The sequence below is a fragment of the Harmonia axyridis genome, chromosome X (genome assembly GCF_914767665.1).
Source record: "Harmonia axyridis chromosome X, icHarAxyr1.1, whole genome shotgun sequence".
Taxonomy (NCBI): domain Eukaryota; kingdom Metazoa; phylum Arthropoda; class Insecta; order Coleoptera; family Coccinellidae; genus Harmonia; species Harmonia axyridis.
Window position 1 is genome coordinate 14,558,061 of NC_059508.1, and position 23,840 is coordinate 14,581,900.

Sequence of the window (23,840 nt, forward strand, 5' to 3'; positions counted from 1 at the left end):
ACGGCGCAACATGTCACACAGCTCGTGCCACAATCGATTTATTGTAAGACACGTTTGGTGACCGCCTAATTTCACGTTTTGGACCTGTGAATTGGCCTCCAAGATCTTGTGATTTAACACCGCTAGACTACTTTCTGTGGGGCTATGTAAAGTCATTGGTCTATACGGATAAGACACAAGCCCTTGACCACTTGGAAGACAACATTCGCCGTGTTATTGCCGATATACGGCCACAAATGTAGGAAAAAGTCATCGAAAATTGGACGTCCAGATTGGACTACATCCGAGCAGCCGTGGCGGTCATATGCCAGAAATCATATTTAAAATGTAATGCCACGAGATTATCTTGCGGATAAATAAAATTCATGTCAATCGAATAATCCATCGTTTATTTATTGCAATTTAAAGTTCTATAGCTCTAAAAAAAATCCTTTATATAAAGTTGCAGTTTGAACTACAGAATTTCAAATTTGATTTGTTTTGAAAATAGTATAGTATTCGCCCTTTTACCGGTGCTCAGGTCTGTGATTGAATTAAATCCAATTTGGTCATTCCTTTTATATGGAGAATTCGCCAATATTGCCCTGTCCGCATAATGCATGTGAACACTCAAATTTCGCAGAAATGAAAATTTATTTTACGGAATGTCCGCAGTCTCACTCAAGCCGAAAGTCAATTTAGCGTAAGTGAATCAGGCACCAATATTTCCAATGATTGTAAACTTCCCTTCGCCTTATTAAATTATAACCACTGGCCAACCACTTCGTTTTCTGGAAAATTGTAGAAGCGAGTGAGGTTAATAGGTATATTTATTTTCGTATGGAGTAGCCGGAAGAATGTCCCTTACGAAAATGGGGATGTGATTCAGCGTGGTATTTCTCCCATACAAGATCTTATCTCCTTATTAGAAATGTCCGAGTGGAAATAGGAACGTTGTTGCAACTTCGAGAATTCGAATAAGCCACTTGGAAATTTATATACCAAACTGCAGGACAATGAGCCGATGTGAATTGGTGTTTGAATTCAGTTTCTACGATCTGCATGGTTCACTTGCAATGGCCCTTTATTTTTCTCTACTATTCCTTGACTAGTTTTTCGATGTTTATTTGCTATGATGAATTTTTTGGATGGTTAATTTTAATACTAGCAACTTTTGTTTACGTTTTTGATATAGCTATTTCAATATTTGAAAATCCCTAATTACCGAATCGAAAAAAAATTTTCATAGGACCTCGAAAAATATTTTAAAAAGTCCTTCAGCGGAATTTTGTACCCTTTTATTGACTGATTAGATGACGTAGACCACGAAATTGCTTGCACTTCAGCGATTAGTCTATTATTTCAGAAAATATTCGTTCAAACTGAAATTTTCGAAAAACTTTTGATAATTTTCTCAAGGCTGCCACACGCAAGATCGTATCTTGCGTTCATCATTAGGTTTTACATCAGGGCTCGATCTTCAAAAACCGTTTTTATTTGAGGGGTCTGTGACAAATATTTCAGGAGATATAACGATTCTTGTATAGGGATTCAATTTTTACTGATTTTTCCAAAATTTCGAGTTCAAATTTCTTCAAAACTGTGAGGTCTACACGAGAAATCGGTGAGCGGTGTCAGAATTGACGTTTCCTAATTAGACAAATTCCGAACTCACCCGGAAATTTTTTTGTCGAACAGTCTATTATTAGGCAATAACCTGAAATTTTCAAAAAAAAATTTGGTCATTTCCTCAAGGCCGCCACCTCTTCTGGACGCAACAAATGGACTTGAAATCCCAATATGTTCTAGAGCAGAGCTCGATTATCAAAAAACGTTTTATTTGAGGGCTCTGTGACGAATATTTCAGGAGATATAAAGATTCTTGGATAGATTTTCCATTTTTACTCATTTTTCCCAAATTTCGAGTTCCAATTTCCTCTAAACTGTGAGGTCTACGAAAAATTATTGAACGGTGTTAGAGTTTACAATCCCTAATTAGCAGAATTTCGAACTCGCCCGTAAATTTTTATATGGAACGATTTTTGTCGAATTTTTTATGTTTTAGATCAGACCTCGATTTTCAAAAGGGGTCTGTGACCTGTGTTGGATCCAGGGGGTGTCTGGGGGGTAATACTTCCCAGATACCCCTCCGAAAAAAAAGATCTCCTAATCAAAACGAATTTTTGACTCCTAGTTATTGAAAAATGGACCAAAGCTATGTAAAAAAGCTCACGAAACTTTTTTGTTTGTTAGAAAATGTATCATTACACAGTATCGGCCAATTGTTCTGAAAGGCTGATAAATGACATTCTATTCAAGGAATTACATAATAAAAATCGAGGTTTATCGAATTTCCAGCTGAACTGAGTATCTAATTATATGGAGAAATTTGATGAACACAAATTCGAACAAAAGCGCAAAATCTCCCGACTTCACAGCAGTGCCAGTCTCATTTTTTCTTCTATTCAGTTTTAAGGGCAATAAACTGAATCATTAATTTGGGTTGCTCAAGATGCTTAACATTGGCATATAAGGAAAAGTGGAGATTTAGAATCTTTGAAATATGAAACCGATATAAATCTTCGAGTTTGGCCATATGTTAGTCCATTTTCGGATATTTTGGGACCACATTCTCGTTTGACGTATATCGATTGCATTCCAAGAGAGCAGCATCTTTCTCTCCTACATGTTTACATGGCTATGGCAACCTTGAATCCCAGACAGCTTGACGCCCAACAAAACCAGACCGATTCCGATATCTGGTCGACTAACATGAGGCACACAAAAGTTCTGGTTAACAATACAGCCATTCTGGATCCCTTTATGAGGCAGCACCCACTAAATTTGAGAGGGATTGACAGGCCAAACGTAAACAGAGAAGATATTTCGTCTGTTTGGCAGGTGCCTAATTTTCAGCCCACATTTGTTGTTGATCGCATCAATCTAGCAAGCTCTCCTGGGGTTTCGAGCTTCTTGAAACCATAATGTCAGCTTTGGGACGAAGTTTTTGCATCTAGCATAGATTCTGTTACGTCAACATGGCTTTGCAGTTGCCGAGTGAGGCTAAGCACGCTTTTTTTGGGAGGTTGTCAACGGGTTAAGGGTTAGGCATAGGGTGGAATATTTGTATTCGTTATAGATGCTTTATTTTATAAAATAAATATTCTAGGGTTATTACCTATATTATTCTTCAACAAAAAAAAATTGTTGTCGACATATTTGTTGCATCATCTGTTCACAAGTTCTGATTTGTTTGAAATAAATATAACAAAAATTAATCTGTTTAGTTTAACGTGCACACTTTTTCAATAAACAAAGGCATAAGTTAAAACAAGTAAAGAGGTTTTAATCGGAACATTCTTTCAACAGGCCTTTAGATATTGCTTGTCCTAATATTTGAAAACTTTTTCAAAAATTATTCACTTTCCCAGAATTATCAGAATTTGTTGTAAAATGGATTGAAAATGTGAGATGGAGAAAATAATAGATTGAGCATATATCCATTCATTTTGTACCGAATCCCATATGTTCGAAAATTGAATTGAATGAATTTTTCAGAATTTATTTTCGGTACCAGTATTATTTTCCTGTTCCAAGGTAATGTTTATATAATTAGACAATACTGCAAACATTTTTTAAATTTTACTGATGGACCTTTGGAATATTTCATGATTACAGCTGAAATATACAGGATGGAATTTATAAGACGGTTCATCCGGATATTTCGATAATTATAAATATAAACGCTGAGATTGGTCAATCTTCATTAGGGATTCACGGCTTCGCTTGATATTCAAGCTACTTGCTTGAGGTACTCTTTGACTTGAACTTGAACTGATTTCAAATCAAGCTCAAGCCAAACCGTGAATCCCTAATCTTTATTTGAAAGGGGACATCTAGTTATTGAAAATTCGTGGTTTGAATATGCTACAAACTGTTGTTTGGCATTCGTTTCGTTGAAAGTTAAGAAAATTGAGTTGTCGTGTTTCTGAATGAATATAGATTAATATAGGTAGGTAATGCTCGAAAATTAGCCTATCGATCATTTCTACACAGTAATAGTGTCTTTGTTCAACATTTTCTCTTACAGATGATACCTAACTTTATTGTAATTGCTGATCCTTCAATAAGAAATTAATAGATAACTGCCTAGAAGCTGGTGATGAAAAATTTAAACCTGTCAATACGTGAAATTCGTTCAGATAATCACTTTCAACGTTCTTTTTCACACTGAAACAAACGTCAAACTGAAACGTCTTAGCATATTTATAAATATAATTGCTAAATATTCAAGATAATATGTCACTTGATCTCTCTTACCATTTCAGTATTAATCGACAAGTTGACATCTTGCTTAAAGGATCCAAATAAAAATCAGTCTCGGCATTCTCCAGAAAAAAAGTCATATATACGGAAATAACTGGCTGGACTGTTCTATGTAGGCCAGCCTGTATATTCGAACTTCCCATAGTCTTCGTTCTAGTTAATAACGATAATAATATAGCTATGGCCCAAGCTTCTTGATGTTATGTTTTCTTTCGATTCCTTAAGGTTTTTCATTACGCAAGAATGTCGCTCTTCTATAAAATTATTTAAAATGCATTTCCCATTATAATCCCAACATTCCTGTGACTAATACAATTCCTCAGTTCTAAATCGACTTGAACTCTTTCTTTGGCCAATAAACCGAGTGAAAGGCAAGAGGGTTAGTAAACCTATCTGGGAAGATTGCATAACACAAGCAGTCCCCTTTTAGTGTGAAATACTGTTGTAAAATTTAGACGAGGCTGAATCAGTTCTTCGTCATTTAGTCGAGGTCAACTGACCTTTATTTTCTCATCTCAATAAAATGGAGTTATTGTTTGATGATTCACTCTGTAGCAATTTATTCTTTGGCGTATCCACCAAATCGAATTGTAATATGATTGAGGGGAATTATCACGTTTTAGGAATAAATAAAACAATGAGATTCTTTCGGCATGTTTACATCTATTTTATTTGTATCTATATAAAAGTGTAAAACTTTACGATAAGTGAAAGAACTCGGTAGTAGATGTGTGTATGGTTTAATAAAATTCCTGCGAAAAAAGCAGCAAAATATAACTCTTTCCATACATCACAAAAATAGAATACTATAGAGATATATGTCCATAAACATGTATAAAACTTAGTAACATATAGATCTCAAATAATAGTATTATACATAAGCAACTCTAACTGAATATTTTATTGGTCTCCCCCAGGGTTCAATATCACGAAGGGGCCTTCTTTCAGGCCATATTGGTCCTGTTCAGGTAATTTTCACTGTACAAAGGCGAACAGAATTATTGTAGTTTTATATTGAACAAAAATAACAGTGACTATTAAGGATAATATCCTACGTGGGATTTATTTTTGGACTCGTAAAAAAATACAATACTCTGCTAAACTCCTCCATAAATTCAATAAGATTATATCAAAATTCTCTGAATCACATACATAGCATTTAATTTTGAAAATACACAAGAGGGAATATTGTTCGAATCTGTTATTTTTGCATGATAAAACTAGCATGAGAGAAGACTTCCTACTTACAATCTTATGGCAAAACAGTTCTTACATAATAAAATAAGTAAACACAATAAACAATAACATACTAATACATAAAATTTAAGAACAAAAAAAAAATCAGAATCCTAGCCAACGCTAAAACAAACGACTATAGTGACTAGGTTATAATCAACTACAAAACAAAACACTTTAAAATATATTTCGAGATCATGGGATCAGGAGTGATTGTAATAAACACTTCTAGAAAGAAGTGAAATTACACTTTGAATAACATCACAAGTGAATTTACACTCTTCTAATCACAGAGACGCTTTGAAGAGCCAACTAACTACACGAAAAGCATTAAATCTACGCTACTAACCTAGACTACATATAAATTGCTTTAAATTTCCAAAATATTAACTCGTTTAAAATAGTTTATATTTACGTCTATAATTTTGGGCGGCCCAATGAAGTTTGGCCAGTCACTCCATAAATAATATGTACAAAATCAGGTGCGGGCTGATCGGCTCTGTGTGCCCAGCTTTAGCCGCACCCTTTTTACAGAGATCATATGAAAACCTTTAGGGCAGCGGCCGAACTGACTTGGCAGAACTGCTGTGCCGTTCTTAAACTCTACAGTTAGACTCATGGTAGCGAAAGCGAACATCCTGCCCATATAGAAATGCCAATTGGCATTCGCGAAAATTCAATCTTTGGCTATACTGAATCCAACTCTTGCCTATGTACAATTTTTAAATCTTACAACGTTTTTAATGTTTTTTTTTTTCTTCTTTCTCGAACAGTCCAAATCAACTATGAATATTCTTTCTAACCATATAAAATTCCTGAGAGTACCTCGACGAGTACCAGCCTGTATATGCTCGTCGATATACTGAATGAGATCAAAATGCTTTGATAGTTAATTCTTGCTTTTCTTTGGAAAGGACCACGCTCGCCTGGCTCGAACTCCTCTATATCGAATAGGACGCCATCAAGCTTTATTGTCCCATATATATAAATTCAATATATACACAACTAACAACAAAACACACCGAAAGTATATTTAATCGAAAATAAAAATTTTTTCGCATAATCTACAATTATTAATCACTGTGTCTTTGGAAAAGGTGACGAGACTTTTGAGGTGCAGTTACCGAAGAAGATGCCACCCTACTACGCATATCACTGTAGTCGTCCAGAATCGATTTCGTGGCAGGAACCAGGACCACCACATCCTGCAGGACTCCCACCTCAATCTGAAGAACGATACTGGACCATTTATCCCATATACTGGCTCAATCTGAAAAATAACACTCCATTTAGATACGTACTCGCAGTAAATGTTGCTTTTGCGCATCCTAACAATTCTATAATTACGTTACGATTATCTCCCGACGCTAACTCAAGGTTGAAAATGGAGTACATCACAAATATCGACACCAATATTATGATGGGTCGATGATGCGATAAAATTAGTTCAACCGACGACTGCACTTCGAGATAAAATGAATAAACACAAACAAAATCCCTACGGCAACTTCCAAACGCGAACAGTGTAACATTGGTTGCCTAAAAAAAAAACGAACAACTGCTCATTTTCTTTCGTTTCTATATTCCATACAAACGTTAGACTAAGAAGCTACCACAAAATATATAATTCTATATCTCCTTGAATGAAAATAGCTGAAATAAAATCCTTACAATTTTCCGTTCATTTAAATCACAGTTATCCAATGTTTAAAATTTCTCCTCGATATAGTTTAGCACAAAAAAAAACTCGCACTTGAGGCCAAATAAAATTATCTCAAGTGGAAAAAAAAATAATAAAAATGTTTATTACAAAATAAAAACTTACCCCTGTGAGTTGCTGACTGTCGTTGGTGTCGAAGAATTCTATTTTGTCGAACTGTTGGATTTGATCGTTTTTGGCATCTTTGAATTCACGTGCATTTTGGGCGTCAGTAACTCTATGCGGTACAGAGAATCTCTTGCAAGTAGCTATAGCATTGAGGACGGTATCATTCACCGCTCCATTAGGATTTTCTTGATTCGCAGCGTGCGGAGTCTGACTTCCACTGCCAGATTGCACTGTAAATAATTCGTGAAAGTTAAAAATAATTATCAACGACGACTCAAGTGGGTAAATGACTTCGGGCTAAAATGTACGCGTAGCATTGTAAACACAGCTGTTCCCGCTACTTACTACAAGCATATATCGATTACACATGCAGTTTGCTAATTGTAAATAGAAGGCCAAGTAGTAAAAGTAAAATTTTGCAATCGTAATATTCAACACCAGAGGCAATAACTTGGAGAAAAATCAAAGGCGGCAGCAGAAAATACGCAAGGATAATATATATACAATATATAAAACCCCGACACAAAATATTAATTGTTTTTTCAATCTTTACTCACAAATAAAAAATTATAAAAAAATTGTGAAACGTATAGTCAAGTGTTTTATTTATTTTTTTAATAATATTGAAAGTATGTTTCTCCAAGGGATATGCGAGGAATCAATTTCGAATTTACACACAAGTCTAATAAATCGAAATAAGATTTCAATGATGAACAATATTGCCGAAGTGTCAGAATAAATGGAAAATTCTGAGAGGAAAATAAAGAAACAAAGTCTCGACACTCAGTCAAAAAAAAAATAATATCCGTAGTGTCAAGGAAACCGCAGCCTACTTTATTCGCCAATGATTGTGTCGCAAGTCATTGACATTTTGCAAGTCCGAACATGAAGTAAATTATTGAGACTGATTGTTTTTGCGGCAAAAGGTCAGATTGTGGCGCGGAGATCGCGTATGTATGTATAATTATTCCTTCGACTGGTATATATATATAATGCATGTTCCGCAAATACGAAAAGCATCTAGCAATGCAAAAACAACAACTGATGTTGACCCTGAACCTACAACGCTCTACAGAGAGAAGTCGAGCAACAGGTATACCAAGAAAAGTGGCGCCCAAAATTTTAAAACTTGTTTATGAAGCTTTCTCTTCGTCTCACAACATCTTACGAAAGTCAACATGATGAATATATCGTGGATTTCGAACGTTGTGCAGATATATAAAAAAAAATTAAATTTACTTACGTTTATTTCTGGCTCGAAGCTGTATATTTTCATTCCGTTGTTTTTTGAATTCCACTGCAAGTCTGTTGAGTAGAAGACCGAGTTGCCTGATGATGACATCAACGTCGTTGTTTTCTTCTGGGAAGGAGAATGGCACTGCCATGTTGACACGATTGAATATGTTCGGTAAATCACTTCACTAGTACAAAAAAAAATGATACAAGTTGAACGAACTTCTCGGAGTCACTACTAAAACGGTTTCGCGCGCTTTTGACAGAACACGGCCACCACACTCGATGGCTTAGCGAGGAATAAGCACTGTGGTGTCGGAGAACACTGTTTCATACAACATACTCGCCCGTCAACGCATCATGTTCAGAGGCCTCTCCCCACTCTCCGTCGGTACACACGATCCACAATTCTCTCGTCACTGTGCACAAGGGTGAAAAGCACCTTTTTGCCGTTAGCCAATACTGGTCCTCCATCTCGGATAAAGGCGTGTCCACACAAAATCCCTTGGAAAATATAACTGGAATAGGTGCTCATAACGAATACAACACACCAAAATAACAAAATTATATTGGTCACGTGCTGTTGGAATACACTTTTCCATTTCCTACTGCACTTGGTTACCGTGAACAGACAGAGCGTCAGTGTGTCATTCCTTACCCCCACCATTTTTTTTTTTGTAATTCGTGAAGTTCTGAAATTGTGGATGTTTGATATTTCCTTCTTTTTTTTGATAAGTGTGAGAAATTTAATTTTCTCGTGCGGGATATTGTTTTCTAAATCATTTTAAAGCAAGTAAGTGATTTGGGCTCTGCTTTTCAGAAGATTTTCTTAATAATTGAATAGAGTTGCTATCAATTCCTGAATCTCATCAAATAAATACCCCTATTTTTAGTATTCAAAATATATAAATATGAAATTTATTCAATTGATCTTCTAGCAAATCCTTTTCACTCTTGCTTCTTTCAATAATTTTCAATTCTATCCGAATATTTCTTTTTGATCCACTTACCTATCATTTTAGTTTCGAACTGATTTATATTAGCAAAAATCACCAATTTCAGAAATTTCTTTATAGAATTTATAAAAAAAAACATATGCATAGTTAACATATAATCATCGCAGAATTATCAGTTGAAGTTGAAGGATTTATGAGGATATAATAGGATATATTTAGTCATCTATTTAGCCGGCTATATCTGTCTTGAATGTGTATGACTATTCTTTTTCATATCCAGTTCATGGCTTAATTTGAGCATTATATTATAGGATAATTTTTTCACATTTAATTCGATTTTTTTGTCATCTCAATTATCTATATTGGTATTCACCGAATCTTTTGTTCAGCATTTCCTATTGTTTAAATTTCATCCCAATCACTCCTTCGAAAAGTTGAATTAGTTTCTATTTCTGCAAATAAATATTTGGAGACTGAAAAATTTCAACCCTTCTGGATATTTGGCCTTTTTTTCAAATTTCAGAATCATATTGACAAAATTATAGGTGAATTATGAAATAGTTTTTTGAGTCACTAAAAACAATCGAACGATAAAAAGGCATTAGATATAAATCTCTATCGAATAGATTAAAAAACACGCCATATAAAAAAAATTACAATATTGAGTTAACTATTGTTGTGAACCAGATAACATATCATATTTTTATTTTCAATTTCCCTGATCTCTAATCTGACTCTTCGTGATCTCATAACAGAAAATCTGGGTCAATGCATTGAAAACGGTTTTTCACACACGAAATTGAATCTCGATAATCTGATAAGTAGCGTCGGATACGAAGTTGTTCTATTTTTGAGATTTGCGTGAAAAGTGTGAATGTCCCGTTCATCAAGATGCACTTTTTTCTGAGTCATTTCAACACCCATCATTGTGAATTAATTTTGTTGTTCCGTTTTTGGAGTTTGAGATAGAACATCCGGATCTCAATGGTCAGGTGCAAACTGTTTTTACCCAAATTAGGGCAATAACCTCCTTCACCCTGTCAAATCATTAATTATAATGCCAAACACGCACTTTCAACTGGAATGTTAATTTTTTTACTTTTACTCACATTCTTGTAGAATTTAACGAAATAGTTTTAGGTGTGTCAAATTTAAGAGTTGAATTTTCTCAGAAAAACATTACCTTCAAGTCGAGAATCTGATATATTTCTCTTAAAAAATATTTCAGAATAATTTATTAAGTATTTATGCGAAATCAATTCTTCGAATTTTCGAGCTGGATTTTCATTTTGGATTTAACAAAATTTAGAACTTCATAATTTTATTATCAGAATATTTGAGCAAACAAAACATTTACAATAGGTTTTCTCTCGATATTAAAATTATTCAACGAATCGAAATGTTTCTTTTAACTCTAAAATTCCATGAATCAATATCAGAGACTGAGAATTAAGATAAACTAAAAGTGAACACTGGAAAACTCTACAATATATTTCATCATAAAAAAGTGCATGTTTATACCATAAAACTGATATTCTCAGTGTGTTTTCTTTCTGAGTTGGAATTATGAACTTTCGATGATGCAATGTGAATAGTCAAAATTGGGATAATCACTTATTTTTTTTGTGTTACTTATTCTTTGAGGAAGAATAATACAGTGAACCTTTGTGTTGGATTTGCGGTGATTTTTCCGAAAACTGAACTGTAGCTGGTTAGATCATCTGTTCCGAGATATTGTTGGTTTGACGACCTTGAAATCCATCAAAGCCAACCTTTTATCAGTCAGTCACATTTAATCAAGTCTAGGAAATCATTTCGGAGCAAGTAATACCTGACTTGCACCAATACAAATAAATCGATATGATTTTTTCTGCGGAATTATGCATTGTTGGGAATAAATAATAACTATAAATAACATTGCACATATCGAGAGGTAAACAGATTCGGTAAAATGAACGGTCGAGTGTCAAAGAGATTTTTTTGTTCGCCAATTCAAATATTTGCACCTAATGCATTGCAATAACAGCAGTTGTATACGCACTCTAGAATTTTGTTTGTTCAAGATATGTGATGGATATATGGAAACCAATTCTTCAAATCGGCAAGATTTTTCTCCTGCTATGGCAGTGAATCATTATGTAGATTATGATATCTAGATATAAAAACACAAAGGCAAAACAATACTCAAAAGAAATGCAATGATCGAATAGATATTCATAGGTTGAAAGTGAAAAAATTCAACGAAAGTGTCTTCTTTCAGAAAAAATTCAACAATTAAAGTTAAACGGATGGGAATTAATGAAAACTAAATAAATTTCAATTTGAATTTATTATAAATTATAAAATTGTATCAATTCATGATTGAATTGTAATGATTTTTGGTATTGTTCCATAGGCTGAGCTTGAATTCTCAATTTAACTTCAAAAACTGCAAATTTCTCAATTACGAAATACAAGAATACACATATATTTTTGATATTTCACAATTCGTCACATGCTATGTTCGGTACTGTGCGATTGGCAACATCGCAACGAATATATCGTTGAAGTAGGGGAGAGCGGGGCTGAAAGTGCCGCGGGTAAATTGTGCCGACGCGAATATCTCGTAAACAGAAAGAGATAGATATAAGATAGCAGTTATTCACGTAATGCCTAACAGTCCGGGACATGCGCATGCCAGTTTAATTCCGTCCGCCGAAGGGACAGGGTGTCAGTGCATGTGTGTGTATTCGAGCTCTACGTAAGTAAATATTTTCGTCTCAATACTTTTTGGTCACAAGCTGGCATTTTTCGTCCTTTTAATATGAAAGTTTTAGTAAAATGTTTGTCGTTTATCCTAGTTTGTTATGCAGTATGATTATAATGCTTAGAGCGCTTTGATATTTATATGTAGGGCAAAATATCACACTCGCATAAACGGGGTAAAATGTGCCGTTCATGGGGGGCTGCTTGTGCCGCGGCACAACCAACCCCACGGCAACCTTCATTGTTTCTGTAATACTTAAGTTTATGCGAGCACTTGTGGAAGATATAAAATACTTTTTGCCATGATACTTCATCCTGTATTTATTGTCTTTGACAGAATGAGGAATTACAAGCGGAAAACTCAAAGGGGAACTACATCCCAAGATCTTCTAAAAAGAGCGGCTGATGCAGTCATCAAGGATGGACGTAAATTAAAAACAGTTGCACGTGAATTGGAAATTTGCCATACAACTCTTCAAAGGTATGTCAAAAAAATTAAAAGTGGACTTACTCCTTCGGTTGGTTTTAAATCTAGAATGGTGTTTAGTGAAGATCAAGAGGCACAACTGTCTGAGTACATTTTGAAAAGTGCCTCTATTTATTTTGGTCTTCTACCAGAAGAAGTACGACAACTTGCTTACCAGTGTGCCGTGAAGTTTAATGTTCAACACATCCCACCATCTTGGCATACCAATGGTAAGGCTGGCAAGGATTGGTTTACAAACTTCCTGAAGAGGAACTCTACTCTTGCAATAAGAACACCAGAAGCTACCAGTGCCGGACGCGCGAGCTCGTTCAACAGATATAATGTAAATCAATTTTTCGAAAAACTTGGCGACTTGATTACAAAATATAATCTTACTCCTTCACGTATATGGAATTTGGACGAGACTGGTGTCACAACTGTGTTAAAACCGAAAAAAATTTTGGCTGAAAAAGGAACAAAGCAAGTAGGAGCAATTGTTTCATCTGAACGTGGAACTTTAGTCACTGTTGAGCTAGCGGTGAGTGCTCTGGGAAACTCGATTCCGCCGATGTTTGTTTTCCCGCGTTTGAAATTTAAGGACCTGTTTATCCGAGGTGGTCCTCCTGAGTGTATTGGGGCTGGTAATCAATCCGGTTGGATGACAAACAAAGAGTTCTTAGTGTTTATGGATCATTTCATAAAGCATACTAAGCCTAGTCCTGATGAACCAGTGTTATTACTACTAGACAATCATTCATCTCATATTGATATTGATGTGATCGAAAAGGCCAAGAAAAACTCTGTTATATTATTATCATTCCCACCACACTGCACCCACCGTCTGCAACCCCTGGATGTTGGTGTCAACGGCCCATTCAAAGCATACTGTTCTAAAGCTCAAAACAACTGGCTGAGAACTAATCCCGGGAAAACTATGAGCATTTATGAAATACCAGGTATTGTAAAATACGCTTTGCCGCTTGCAGCAACTCCTATCAATATAAGCAACGCATTTAAAAAGGCTGGCATTTGGCCCTATGACCCAAATATCTTCACAGACAAAGATTATGCGCCGTCTTCTGTCACTGACCGCCCGATGCCAGAAAATCGACCCTCACAAGATACAGACCACTTTCCTGTCCCTCTAAACAATCAAGAAAGGACTGCTGAATATCTTAATGACTCAAATAATGTCGGCTGCAATATAGAGATTGAGACTACTCCATCAATTCTACAGCAAAGCGACTGCAGCGTTGAACCATCAGGTAATCCAGAACATGTGGGACGTCAATGCTCTCAGGAGACTACCCCTTGTTGCAGCTTCCAACTTCCTCAATCATCAGCTGATAACAACGCGGGAGATGAAAATACAATAATTTTCTCACCAGACCTCATAAGACCACTGCCTAAAGCACCTCCTCGATTAGTTGGACGCAATAAAGGACGTAAAAGAAAGACAGCTGTTCTTACGGACACTCCAGAGAAGGATGCTTTGGCCGAAGAACATGCTAATAAAAAGAAGAAAAAAGAGATTGAAACTACAAAGAAGGGTAAAGGAAAATGCACGGGACAAGGTAAACAAGCAAAAAGAACGACTAAGAACCCCGCTAAGAGAAGAGTCTTGCAAGATGATGACACTTCTGATGAGGAACAAGATTGGTATTGCATCATATGTTGTGACGCATATTCTAATTCTGCCCCTAGAGAAAAATGGATTCAATGCATAGAATGCAAGAATTGGGCCCATTCACAATGTATTGACGATGAAGAAAGCCCAGCATTTGTATGTCCAAATTGCTATTCTGATCAGTCATCTATAGAGTAACTGGTTTTGTTTTCTCTAAAAGACCAAATATAAGTTTTTTAATTTACAATTCGGAAGAAATCTTCTTTATTTTTTTTAATGTAGTCCTGAGAGACTGATATATTCAATAATTGATCTCATTTGTTCAAAAATAAGTTCAAATTGTTGACTGAAATGTGTTTTTATATTTGCAATAGCTAAATAAGTAAAGATATTATGTTTTTCTTTATTATTATGCTTATTGTTATATATAACTGAATTTTAAGTTATGTTGATTAGTTAAAAGTATAAGCAATAAATATATTGTTGAAAAAAATTGTGTTTTTAAATCCTAAATTAATTTTCATTCACGTAAAACACCTTTAATTATCAACGGCACAACCGACCTCAGCTACGGCACAACTCGCCCCAAAGTGGGGTTGGTAGTGCCTTCCCGACTTTGCTTAAAAAAATGACCTTTTCTTGAAAACCATTGAAATTGTGTCAAATCTGTGAGTGAATTCTTATTGTAGATTAAATTTGGCTTATGATGAACTACTTCTTTCAGAAATAGTACTTTTCTTATCCGAATCATATGAGAATTTGTCAAAATCGGCACGTTCAGCCCCGCTCTCCCCTACCTACTACCATAGTATAAGTACTACTTGAGAAGGTACTTCAACGATATATTTGATGCGATGTTGCCAATCGCACAGTACCGAACAGATGCCATTAGGGGTTGTCCATTAATCACGTGATCTTTTTTTAGCATTTTTTAAACCCCCCTCCCCCATTGGTGATACGTAGTGAGGTTTAAGACCACCCCCCCTCCCCCTTCTCAACATCACGTGTATTTTTAGTACCTACAACGAATCTTAAAATTTTCTGAATATTAACTCAATTTAAATACAGGTATAAACTATAATCTTTCTTCTGAAATTAAGGACCATAATAAAAATGTCTACACCAGGTTGCAAGTTTTTTTTGATTGTCATAACAATAATAATAAACGAAAAGTGTAATCATAGGAAAAACATGTATTGTACTAGTACATGAATATATTTAATGTAGTCAAGGTCACTACACGCCGCGCCGTGCCCCTTAATATTTGTTTAAAAATCGCGCGTTTGACGAAAAAATAAATACACGTGATATCTTACTACACCCCCTCTCCCCCTGATATTTTCGTGATTTTTATCAAACCCCCTCCCTCCCCTTTCAAGCCTCACGTGATTAATGGACAACCCCTTATCAAAGCTTTATCGAATTTACTGAAAATTATCAACATTTAGTAGCATTATCCAGAGATTAGACTTTATTTACACTAATCAATAAAAATTTAACGAAGAACTCGACGTGATTAAAAAATTGCTGTTGTTAATGATGCAAAACGCATAGATTAATTCTTAATGAATAAAAACTGAAAAAGCGGGATATATCCGAAAAAAAAAGACATACAGGTTACCTAACTATTCCTGAGAATATTGCTACGTACCTTCGAAATGAATATAATTTGAAAACGTCATACAAAACAAATCTGCACTTCAGTTGGTCAATAAAAATTATGAAGATGTAGTAGGCATACAGAACTTTTAACTTGACTCTTTGTAAAACCATTCATTTGAGAATATTCATCTGGTTTCCTTTTGAAGTCGTAGTATGTTACATGCTGCATATTGAATATTATTATTCAATTAGTGTTTGTTTGCAATTGTAGGTATGTAAAGTTCCTTATAGAAATGTTAGTAGTTAGGGATTCATAGCTTGACTTGAAACTTACTTAAGTTCAAGTCAAATAATAGTTTTCCAAGTGAATATACTAGACTTGACAATAATAACATTAGTTTTTCAATGTCTAGTTAACTAAATACATGACTCGACATTGAAAAACTACTACTTGACTTGAACTTGAGTGGATTTCAAGTCAAGCCCAAGTCAAGTAACTTGAATATCAAGTCAAGCCGTGAATCTCTGTTAGTAGTTACGAATTTTATGTTACTCAGATAATTTTTACGAATTTTTTGCTGAGAAATTAGGTCTAGAAATATTAAGTTTCAAGAGGAAACAGGTTTTAAATGAAGACAAAAAAAGTATACAGTTTTAAAATTGAAAAAGATATATTTGCTGATCTGCATAATATATGATATGAGACAATGAATCTGAAACAGGAAATGTCAATGACACAGGAGTGGAAAAAGAGTTTCTGTTAGCTAATGATATCGAAGAGTAAGAGCAATTATTTGATGATTTCAATAAAATCATCGATAGAAATTGAGACAAATTTTGTCGAAAATATGATAACAATGAATTTGATAGGAAAGCAATTCTCTTAGACAAATTACATGTTTCTCTCAATAATTTGTCAAAGAGAATTAGCCAAAATAACCAAATGGACCAAATCTGTAGAAAAATATTTACTTTTTCATAGAAGAATTCGGATCAAGAATCGAGGAGAATAACGGAACATAAAAAAAAATTGTATGATATTTTTAAAATGAGAATGAACTGTTTATTTTGGTTCTATGATGAAATAATATTCTAAGGAAAAAACTTTTTTGTCTGTAAGAAATAATCGTGGAGGTAGGTTCTATTTTCTGTTAAATGAGTAGAACTACCACAAAAATAATATCAGTTTTGAAGGATAACTCGTTTCATTGTCATTCTATTTCAATAGAACAAAACCTAAATATTGCTTCAATATTTGAGACGGCCTAAAAACAGTAGTTCAGTAGAGTCGAAGATAAACATGTGTATGAATGAGACAAAAAAAACTTTGAAATGCTTATAATCAGTTACTTACTTTTATTGCCTTAAAGCTCAAGTTTTTGATGAGTTCAATCAATGTACTGCTTGATTTCATGTTCGATTCAAATTAAGAGTTCCATCAAGTAAAGACAGATTCATTTGAATATTTCGTAAATTTCCTCGAAGAAGTATTTGGAGAAATATCTAATGAGAAGGAGGGAATTGAAAATAATTGATCCTTGTGTGAAATATGCATCATTGAATTTGACAAATCGCTGCTAGCCGGTTTCGAAAAGACACCGGAATAGGTATAGGATAAAAGTTCGAGATAAAACACACCTCCAGGTCCGTAACTTCGTTATGCTGAAAGACAGGTCAAAACCTGTCCCGTTCCTAACTGCGTGATTGTTTTAACCAAGTTGCAGGTGTTGCACCACCTCCCACTCCTCTCTTATACCACCGCATCATCTACGAAGAGGAAAGGTAAAAGCCAACATCACGCAAATTGAGACAAGGTTATATTTTTTGTTACCTGATTAGAAACTGGATTTGTTACCGAAAACTTCCAGTTCTCCAATGAAGGGTCTATTAATTCAGAAACTGTCTCGCATCGTACACTCTATACGGCCTTTTTATTAATAATTTGGCGCCCGCTTTTACTTCAAGATACACGCTGTATGAATTTTAATCGATACGATTTCACAGTTGTCTCCTTCCGTGTTACATTATGAATTCGACGATTGACTCAACCGCGGCTTATACGCTTCGATTCGCAGCAATATGGTTTCTTATGATATGCAAACATGGTAATTAATTTGTGGACTGATATTCGATAACATTCAGAGAGAACACGTTTACCATAACGCCACTGCAAAGGTTTTTAATTTTAATAAAAACTGAAAAAGCGGGATATATCCGAAAGAAAGAAGACATATAAGAGACCAATTGAAAAATCCCCGGTCTACCACAGTAAAAAACATTTTTTTTGGCAAAATTCAATTTTATTATTCAACATAGTTGCCTTCGAGGGCGATACAGCGATTATAGCGATCTTCCAACTCTTCGATACCATTTTTCTAGTACGATTTGTCTTTCGCTTCAAAATAGGCCTCAGTTTCGCCGATTACTTCTTCATTGGCGCTAAATTCCTTTCCAGCGAGCATTCTTTTGACGTCTGAGAACAGTAAAAAGTCGCTGGGGACCAGATCTGGCGAATACGGTGGATGCAGAAGCAATTCGAAGCCCAATTCATGCAATTTTGCCATTGTTTTCATTGATTTGTGACACGGCGCATTGTCTTGATGAAACAGCACCTTTTTTCTTCAAATGGGGCCGTTTCTAACGATTTCATCCTTTAAACGATCCAATAACGCTATATAATAATCGCTGTTGATGGTCTGGCTCTTTTAGAGGTAATCAATGAATATTATACCTTGCGCATCCCAGAATACTGATGCTATAACTTTGCCAGCTGACTGTTGTGTTTTTCTTCGCTTCGGATTCGTTTCATCAGTGTGCAGTCAACTCAGCTGACTGTCGATTGGATTATGGAATGAAATGATGGAGCCATGTTTCATCCATTGTCACATATCGACGCAAAAATTCAGGTTTATTGCACTTAAACTGCTTCAAACACTGCTCAGAATCATTAACACATTGTTGCTTTTGATTGATTGTGAGCTCGCGCGGCACCAGCGATTGGGCTATTGGCCTAATTGGTTACTTAACTATTTCTAAAAATATTGCTAAGTACGTTCGGAATAAATATAATTTGAGAACAAATCCGCACTTCAGTTGGTCAATAAATATTATGAAGATGTTATAGTATACAGAGCTCTTGAGACAACCTTAACCGTTTGTAAAACCATTCATTTGAAAATATTCAACTGGTTTTCTGTTGAAATCGTAGTATGTTATATGCTGCATATTGAAAATTATTGTCTATTTAGTGTTTTTCTGCAATGGTAGGTATGTAAAGTTCCTTATAGGAATGTTAGTAGTTAGAGATTCTCGGCTTGACTTTATATTCAAGCTACTTGACTTGGGCTTGACTTGAAATCAATTCAAGTTCGAGTCAAATAATAGTTTTTCAATGTCAAGTCAAGTACTTGATAGGTAAATACTCGATTTGACATTGGAAAACTACTACTTGACTTAAACTTGAGTTGATTTCAAGTCAAACCCAAGTCGAGTAGCTTGAATGTCAAGTTAAGCTTGATATCTCTGAATCACAGAATATCCTTCGTAGAACTGATTTGTTTCGAATAATTACTGACACTTTCACATGCATTTTTTTTACGAAGCTGTTTCCTTGCAACACCCTGTATCTTTGCAACGAACAGCATCAGGGAAAAGAAATATTAGGAAAATTCTATGTATTTTTCATGGGGAATGTTCCGTTTCAATTTGGCACCACAGCTTTGGGACACCCTGTATATCGAAAGGAGAAAAACCAAACCTTTTCCTCAAGAAAATTACAGCAAAAAAATGACATTGTGTTGAACGTACCACATAATTCTATATTTTCATGGTATGTAACTTTGGAAATTGAAATAGTTAGAATAGAACGGTATGGAAATTCATAAGAATTTTTTTAAAAAACATTAAAAATGAATATGGATTTGAACAATCTAGCGAAAGCTGACCGACTTCACGTCAGTTTTGTCCCAAATTTCATGTGAATTCCCTTTGTAACTCCAAGAAGAGCTCTCTCGTCGAATTTATCGTACGATTTTCAGATTCTGCATATTCCATTGCATGCCAACATAAATGATAAATCTGTAGCATTTATATCAGAAAGAAATAATCCCGAAACTCCTACTCGATGGGATATAATTATCTTCATTATATAGGTGGTCAGTTGTGCGAGATAAAGCAGATATATGTTATTTTATCCAGAGTAGATTGTCGCTGAAATAATTTAATATATTTTGTAAACTTGGGGCTACTTATGGGTTTAAACGGAAACGTCTGGTTTGGAAAGAATTACCGGTGCAGTTATTTTTAGGTTTGCAGACTAATAGAAGACGATTGCATTGAACTCGTGAATAGTCGATAGGTACAGGAAACAGATTATCGAATCTGCAGTTTGACTTATCGCAATTTAGAAGTATCAACACTTTTTTTGAATGCAACAATCAATCATTAAAAATTATATGAACAATAGTTAATTATCAGAACGATTTTCGCCATAATTTGGAAAGTTATTCATAAAACAACTTTATTCATTGCATTATATTCCTCAAGAATAAAATATAGGGTGTTTTTTTCAAGATATATAACTTTAAGTTGGCATTACTGTTCAAGATGGTGACCGATTTAAAAGCTGTTAAGTGATTTATTCTCAGTTTGATTTGGAAATTCATCATGAATAGACTCACGCCTGAACAACGCTTGCAAATAGTGCAATTTTATTTCGAAAATAATGATTCTGTGCGGAATACGTATCACGAACTACGTCCATTTTATTTTGTTCAGCGATGAAGCGCACTTCTGGTTGAATGGCTACGTCAACAAACAAAACTGCTGTATTTGGAGTGAAGCTAATCCTCAAGTGTATGTCGAAACACCGTTCTGGTTTACCGACGACCTCTCGGATTGCTCTGAATCGTTTGTTTTTGTTTATTACATCCAGATGAAGGAGATTAAATAAATATTCGTCGGACTCTTTAAGGGCTGTATATTTCAGTATCACAGATGGATAATTGCACACACTTGCCTAATCTTATCGTATAATCCGTATAAATGTTCGGCATCAGCAAGTTGTAAAGAACATTTTTTTCAGTTTCTTCTCGTACAGTAATTAAGCCTATTTAGATTCGAAGGCGCATACGAATAAAATCAGTTACTACCCCCCTCCATGAAAAATAGCTATATCCGCCCTTGCTTTATTAGCAAGTCAATGAAACAATGAAAAAAGCACTGATCTGAAGTAAGGAGATTTTATGCGTATATTATTTTCCAAAAGTTGAATTTTAGAGATAGCTAGATGTGGTGAATTTTTCCCAGAAGAAAATTCAAAAGTTTATGGAGAAAAGAGTATATACCTTATTATACTCAAAATCAATTTCAATCATTCAGTAAAAACGGCAGACGCAAGAACCAGGACCTCGATATGTTGGCCTAGAAATGTCGAGGAAAGATTCAATACAATGAGTCAAATAGAAGACGATCTACTCTTAAGAGTTCAGGGTTATAACCTGTACGATTATGAAACAAAAACAAAACACTAGTTTCACAATATTACATAAATAAGATCCTTAATCGACTACTTACTGAAGAAACCGTTATCCACTTTCCATCTTAACTAAATCTTCAAAGAACCGGACGGTACAGTTACAGCCACGTTCTACCTATTTTCTATACAGGGGGTTAAGAAAAATATTTGAAATTTTCGAAGATATCATTTTCCTCAGCATTATAGATTCTGCAATCAATCTTTTTGTTAGTGTAGCTTCGAACTATTGCGTTTGTCAAACAGGATTGGTTATACAGGATGATTCACCGGGATGGGATATTAGACGTTTATGGAAACCTATTATCCTAATTGTGAGCTGAAAATTTGCATATTGGGGTTTGAGACAATGATCTTTCTCCCTAAAATATTTTCAGAGTAAAACTTCCGGTTTTACCGGAAACAGACTACTACTTCCTTATTTCGTATGTCACACCCAGTATATTATTGCATCATAAGATCCTTTTTTTGATGACAATTTCAGCAATATGCCATACCCTGCAGATACGTAGTATTATAAGACTGTTTGAGGTTTGGAGCAAAAGATCATGAACTTGGACAACTCAAATTCATCAAAACTCAAGATTTTCAAATTGGAACCTATATTTTTTATTATTTCAGTCGATTCTACGTACAAAAATAGTGGGGGTTACTTAAGCAACCGCTATACCTAAAATGAATACTTCAAGAGTTAACCGCAATTTATAACTGTGTGGAGTAGTCTGTGACTTCCGGAAAACACAGAAAGAAACTAAAATTCGATGTTTCCATAACTAAATTTGCATATTGGGGTTTGAGGCAATGATCTTTCTCCCTAAAATATTTTCAGAGTAAAACTTCCGGTTTTACCGGAAACAGACTACTACTTCATTATTTCGTATGTCACACCCAGTATATTATTGCATCATAAGATAGCTTTTTTGATGACAATTTCAGCAATATGCCATACCCTGCAGATACGTAGTATTATAAGACTGTTTGAGGTTTGGAGCAAAAGATCATGAACTTGGACAACTCAAATTCATCAAAACTCAAGATTTTCAAATTAGAACCTATATTTTTTATTATTTCAGTCGATTCTACGTACAAAAATAGGGGGGGTTACTCTAGCAAACGCTATACCTAAAATGAATACTTCAAGAGTTAATCGCAATTTATAACTGTGTGGAGTAGTCTGTGACTTCCGGAAAACACAGAAAGAAATAACTAAATTTGACATTTCAAGAATTGTATTATTAGTTATTAGTAGTTGAAAATTGTATTGGTTTATGGGAATGCTGATAAATTTATGGAATTATGACCTATTTGTAAGCAATATGACAACTTGGAAATGTCAAATAACAACAAATGAAAGTATGGTACATTTTTACTAACTGGTGTATTTTGCTTTAGGTCCTTTCTTCGTTATTTGCAATGGTTGTGATAGTTTTCTTACTCAGAGCTTTAGCCGGCCATTTACATGATAATTTTCTGAGTTTCCTCAGAACTTGATCCAAAGGTTAATCTGAATTAGTAGGTAAGTGTATCTTTGCGAGTTTTTTCGAAACATAATGATCAGTTGGATGATACTTATCGAAAAGGCACAAATTAAAATAAATTACCTAATCAATTGAAAAAATTCATTGCATAATCCAGTGAATAGTTGGTGGTTCTGAATATTTGTTCGATTGAAATTTTTAAGTCTTCTATTAATTCATGTATTGCCAACAAGAGATAAGTATTTTCCGATTTCACAGACTTGTTTTCATTGTGTTATTTCCGGATATATATTTCACGGAAGCTTGTATTTTTGGGAATGCTAATTTGCAATTCTGTTATTCCTCAGGTCATAATTTGTAGTTACCCAATTTTGTGTAACGAAATATTTCCAAGTTTATTGACTTCATTAAAGGCCAAGTGCCTGAATCATGTCATTATATATGTATGAAGTCTAGACGCTACTCCTTCAACTTTAAGAATTATCGAGGAATTCTTCCGTCACGTGCTAATTGGTGGTTTTTCCTAAATAATAATTTTTTTATATGAAACCAAAAAAATTGGCGGATGATATACGTTTGAACATAATGAATTCACCGTTTGAACTCATTTTCAAAATAAATAACCCATGTGGAAGTATGACAGAGATCAAGAGGATAATTTATTCCAAATAATTCTAAGAAACGTTATAATTAGTTTATCGACTTCTTTATTGTAATTCTGAAATATTATTCTGAGAATTGGAGGTATTCATCCATACTGGGTGACCTTGCTTCTAGACATCTATCTCAATAACACAAAGTTATAGATGCCAATTGTTCAATGTGAATTCC

At 34.7% G+C, this 23,840-nt stretch overlaps 2 protein-coding genes across 2 annotated transcripts; one reads left to right on the forward strand and one right to left on the reverse strand.

Annotated features, from left to right (window-relative positions):
- Positions 1-4,948: 4,948 nt before the first annotated feature.
- On the reverse strand, positions 4,949-9,203 carry LOC123685986. Its single transcript, XM_045625885.1, has 3 exons — positions 8,613-9,203; positions 7,367-7,599; positions 4,949-6,811 (listed from the first exon to the last, which is right to left on the reverse strand). The coding sequence occupies exons 1-3, from the start codon at positions 8,752-8,754 to the stop codon at positions 6,662-6,664; spliced, it is 525 nt and encodes a 174-aa protein (XP_045481841.1). The 5' UTR covers positions 8,755-9,203; the 3' UTR covers positions 4,949-6,661.
- Positions 9,204-12,107: 2,904 nt separating this feature from the next.
- Positions 12,108-14,709, forward strand: LOC123686064. Its single transcript, XM_045626022.1, has 2 exons — positions 12,108-12,298; positions 12,641-14,709. The coding sequence occupies exons 1-2, from the start codon at positions 12,207-12,209 to the stop codon at positions 14,592-14,594; spliced, it is 2,046 nt and encodes a 681-aa protein (XP_045481978.1). The 5' UTR covers positions 12,108-12,206; the 3' UTR covers positions 14,595-14,709.
- Positions 14,710-23,840: the final 9,131 nt, after the last annotated feature.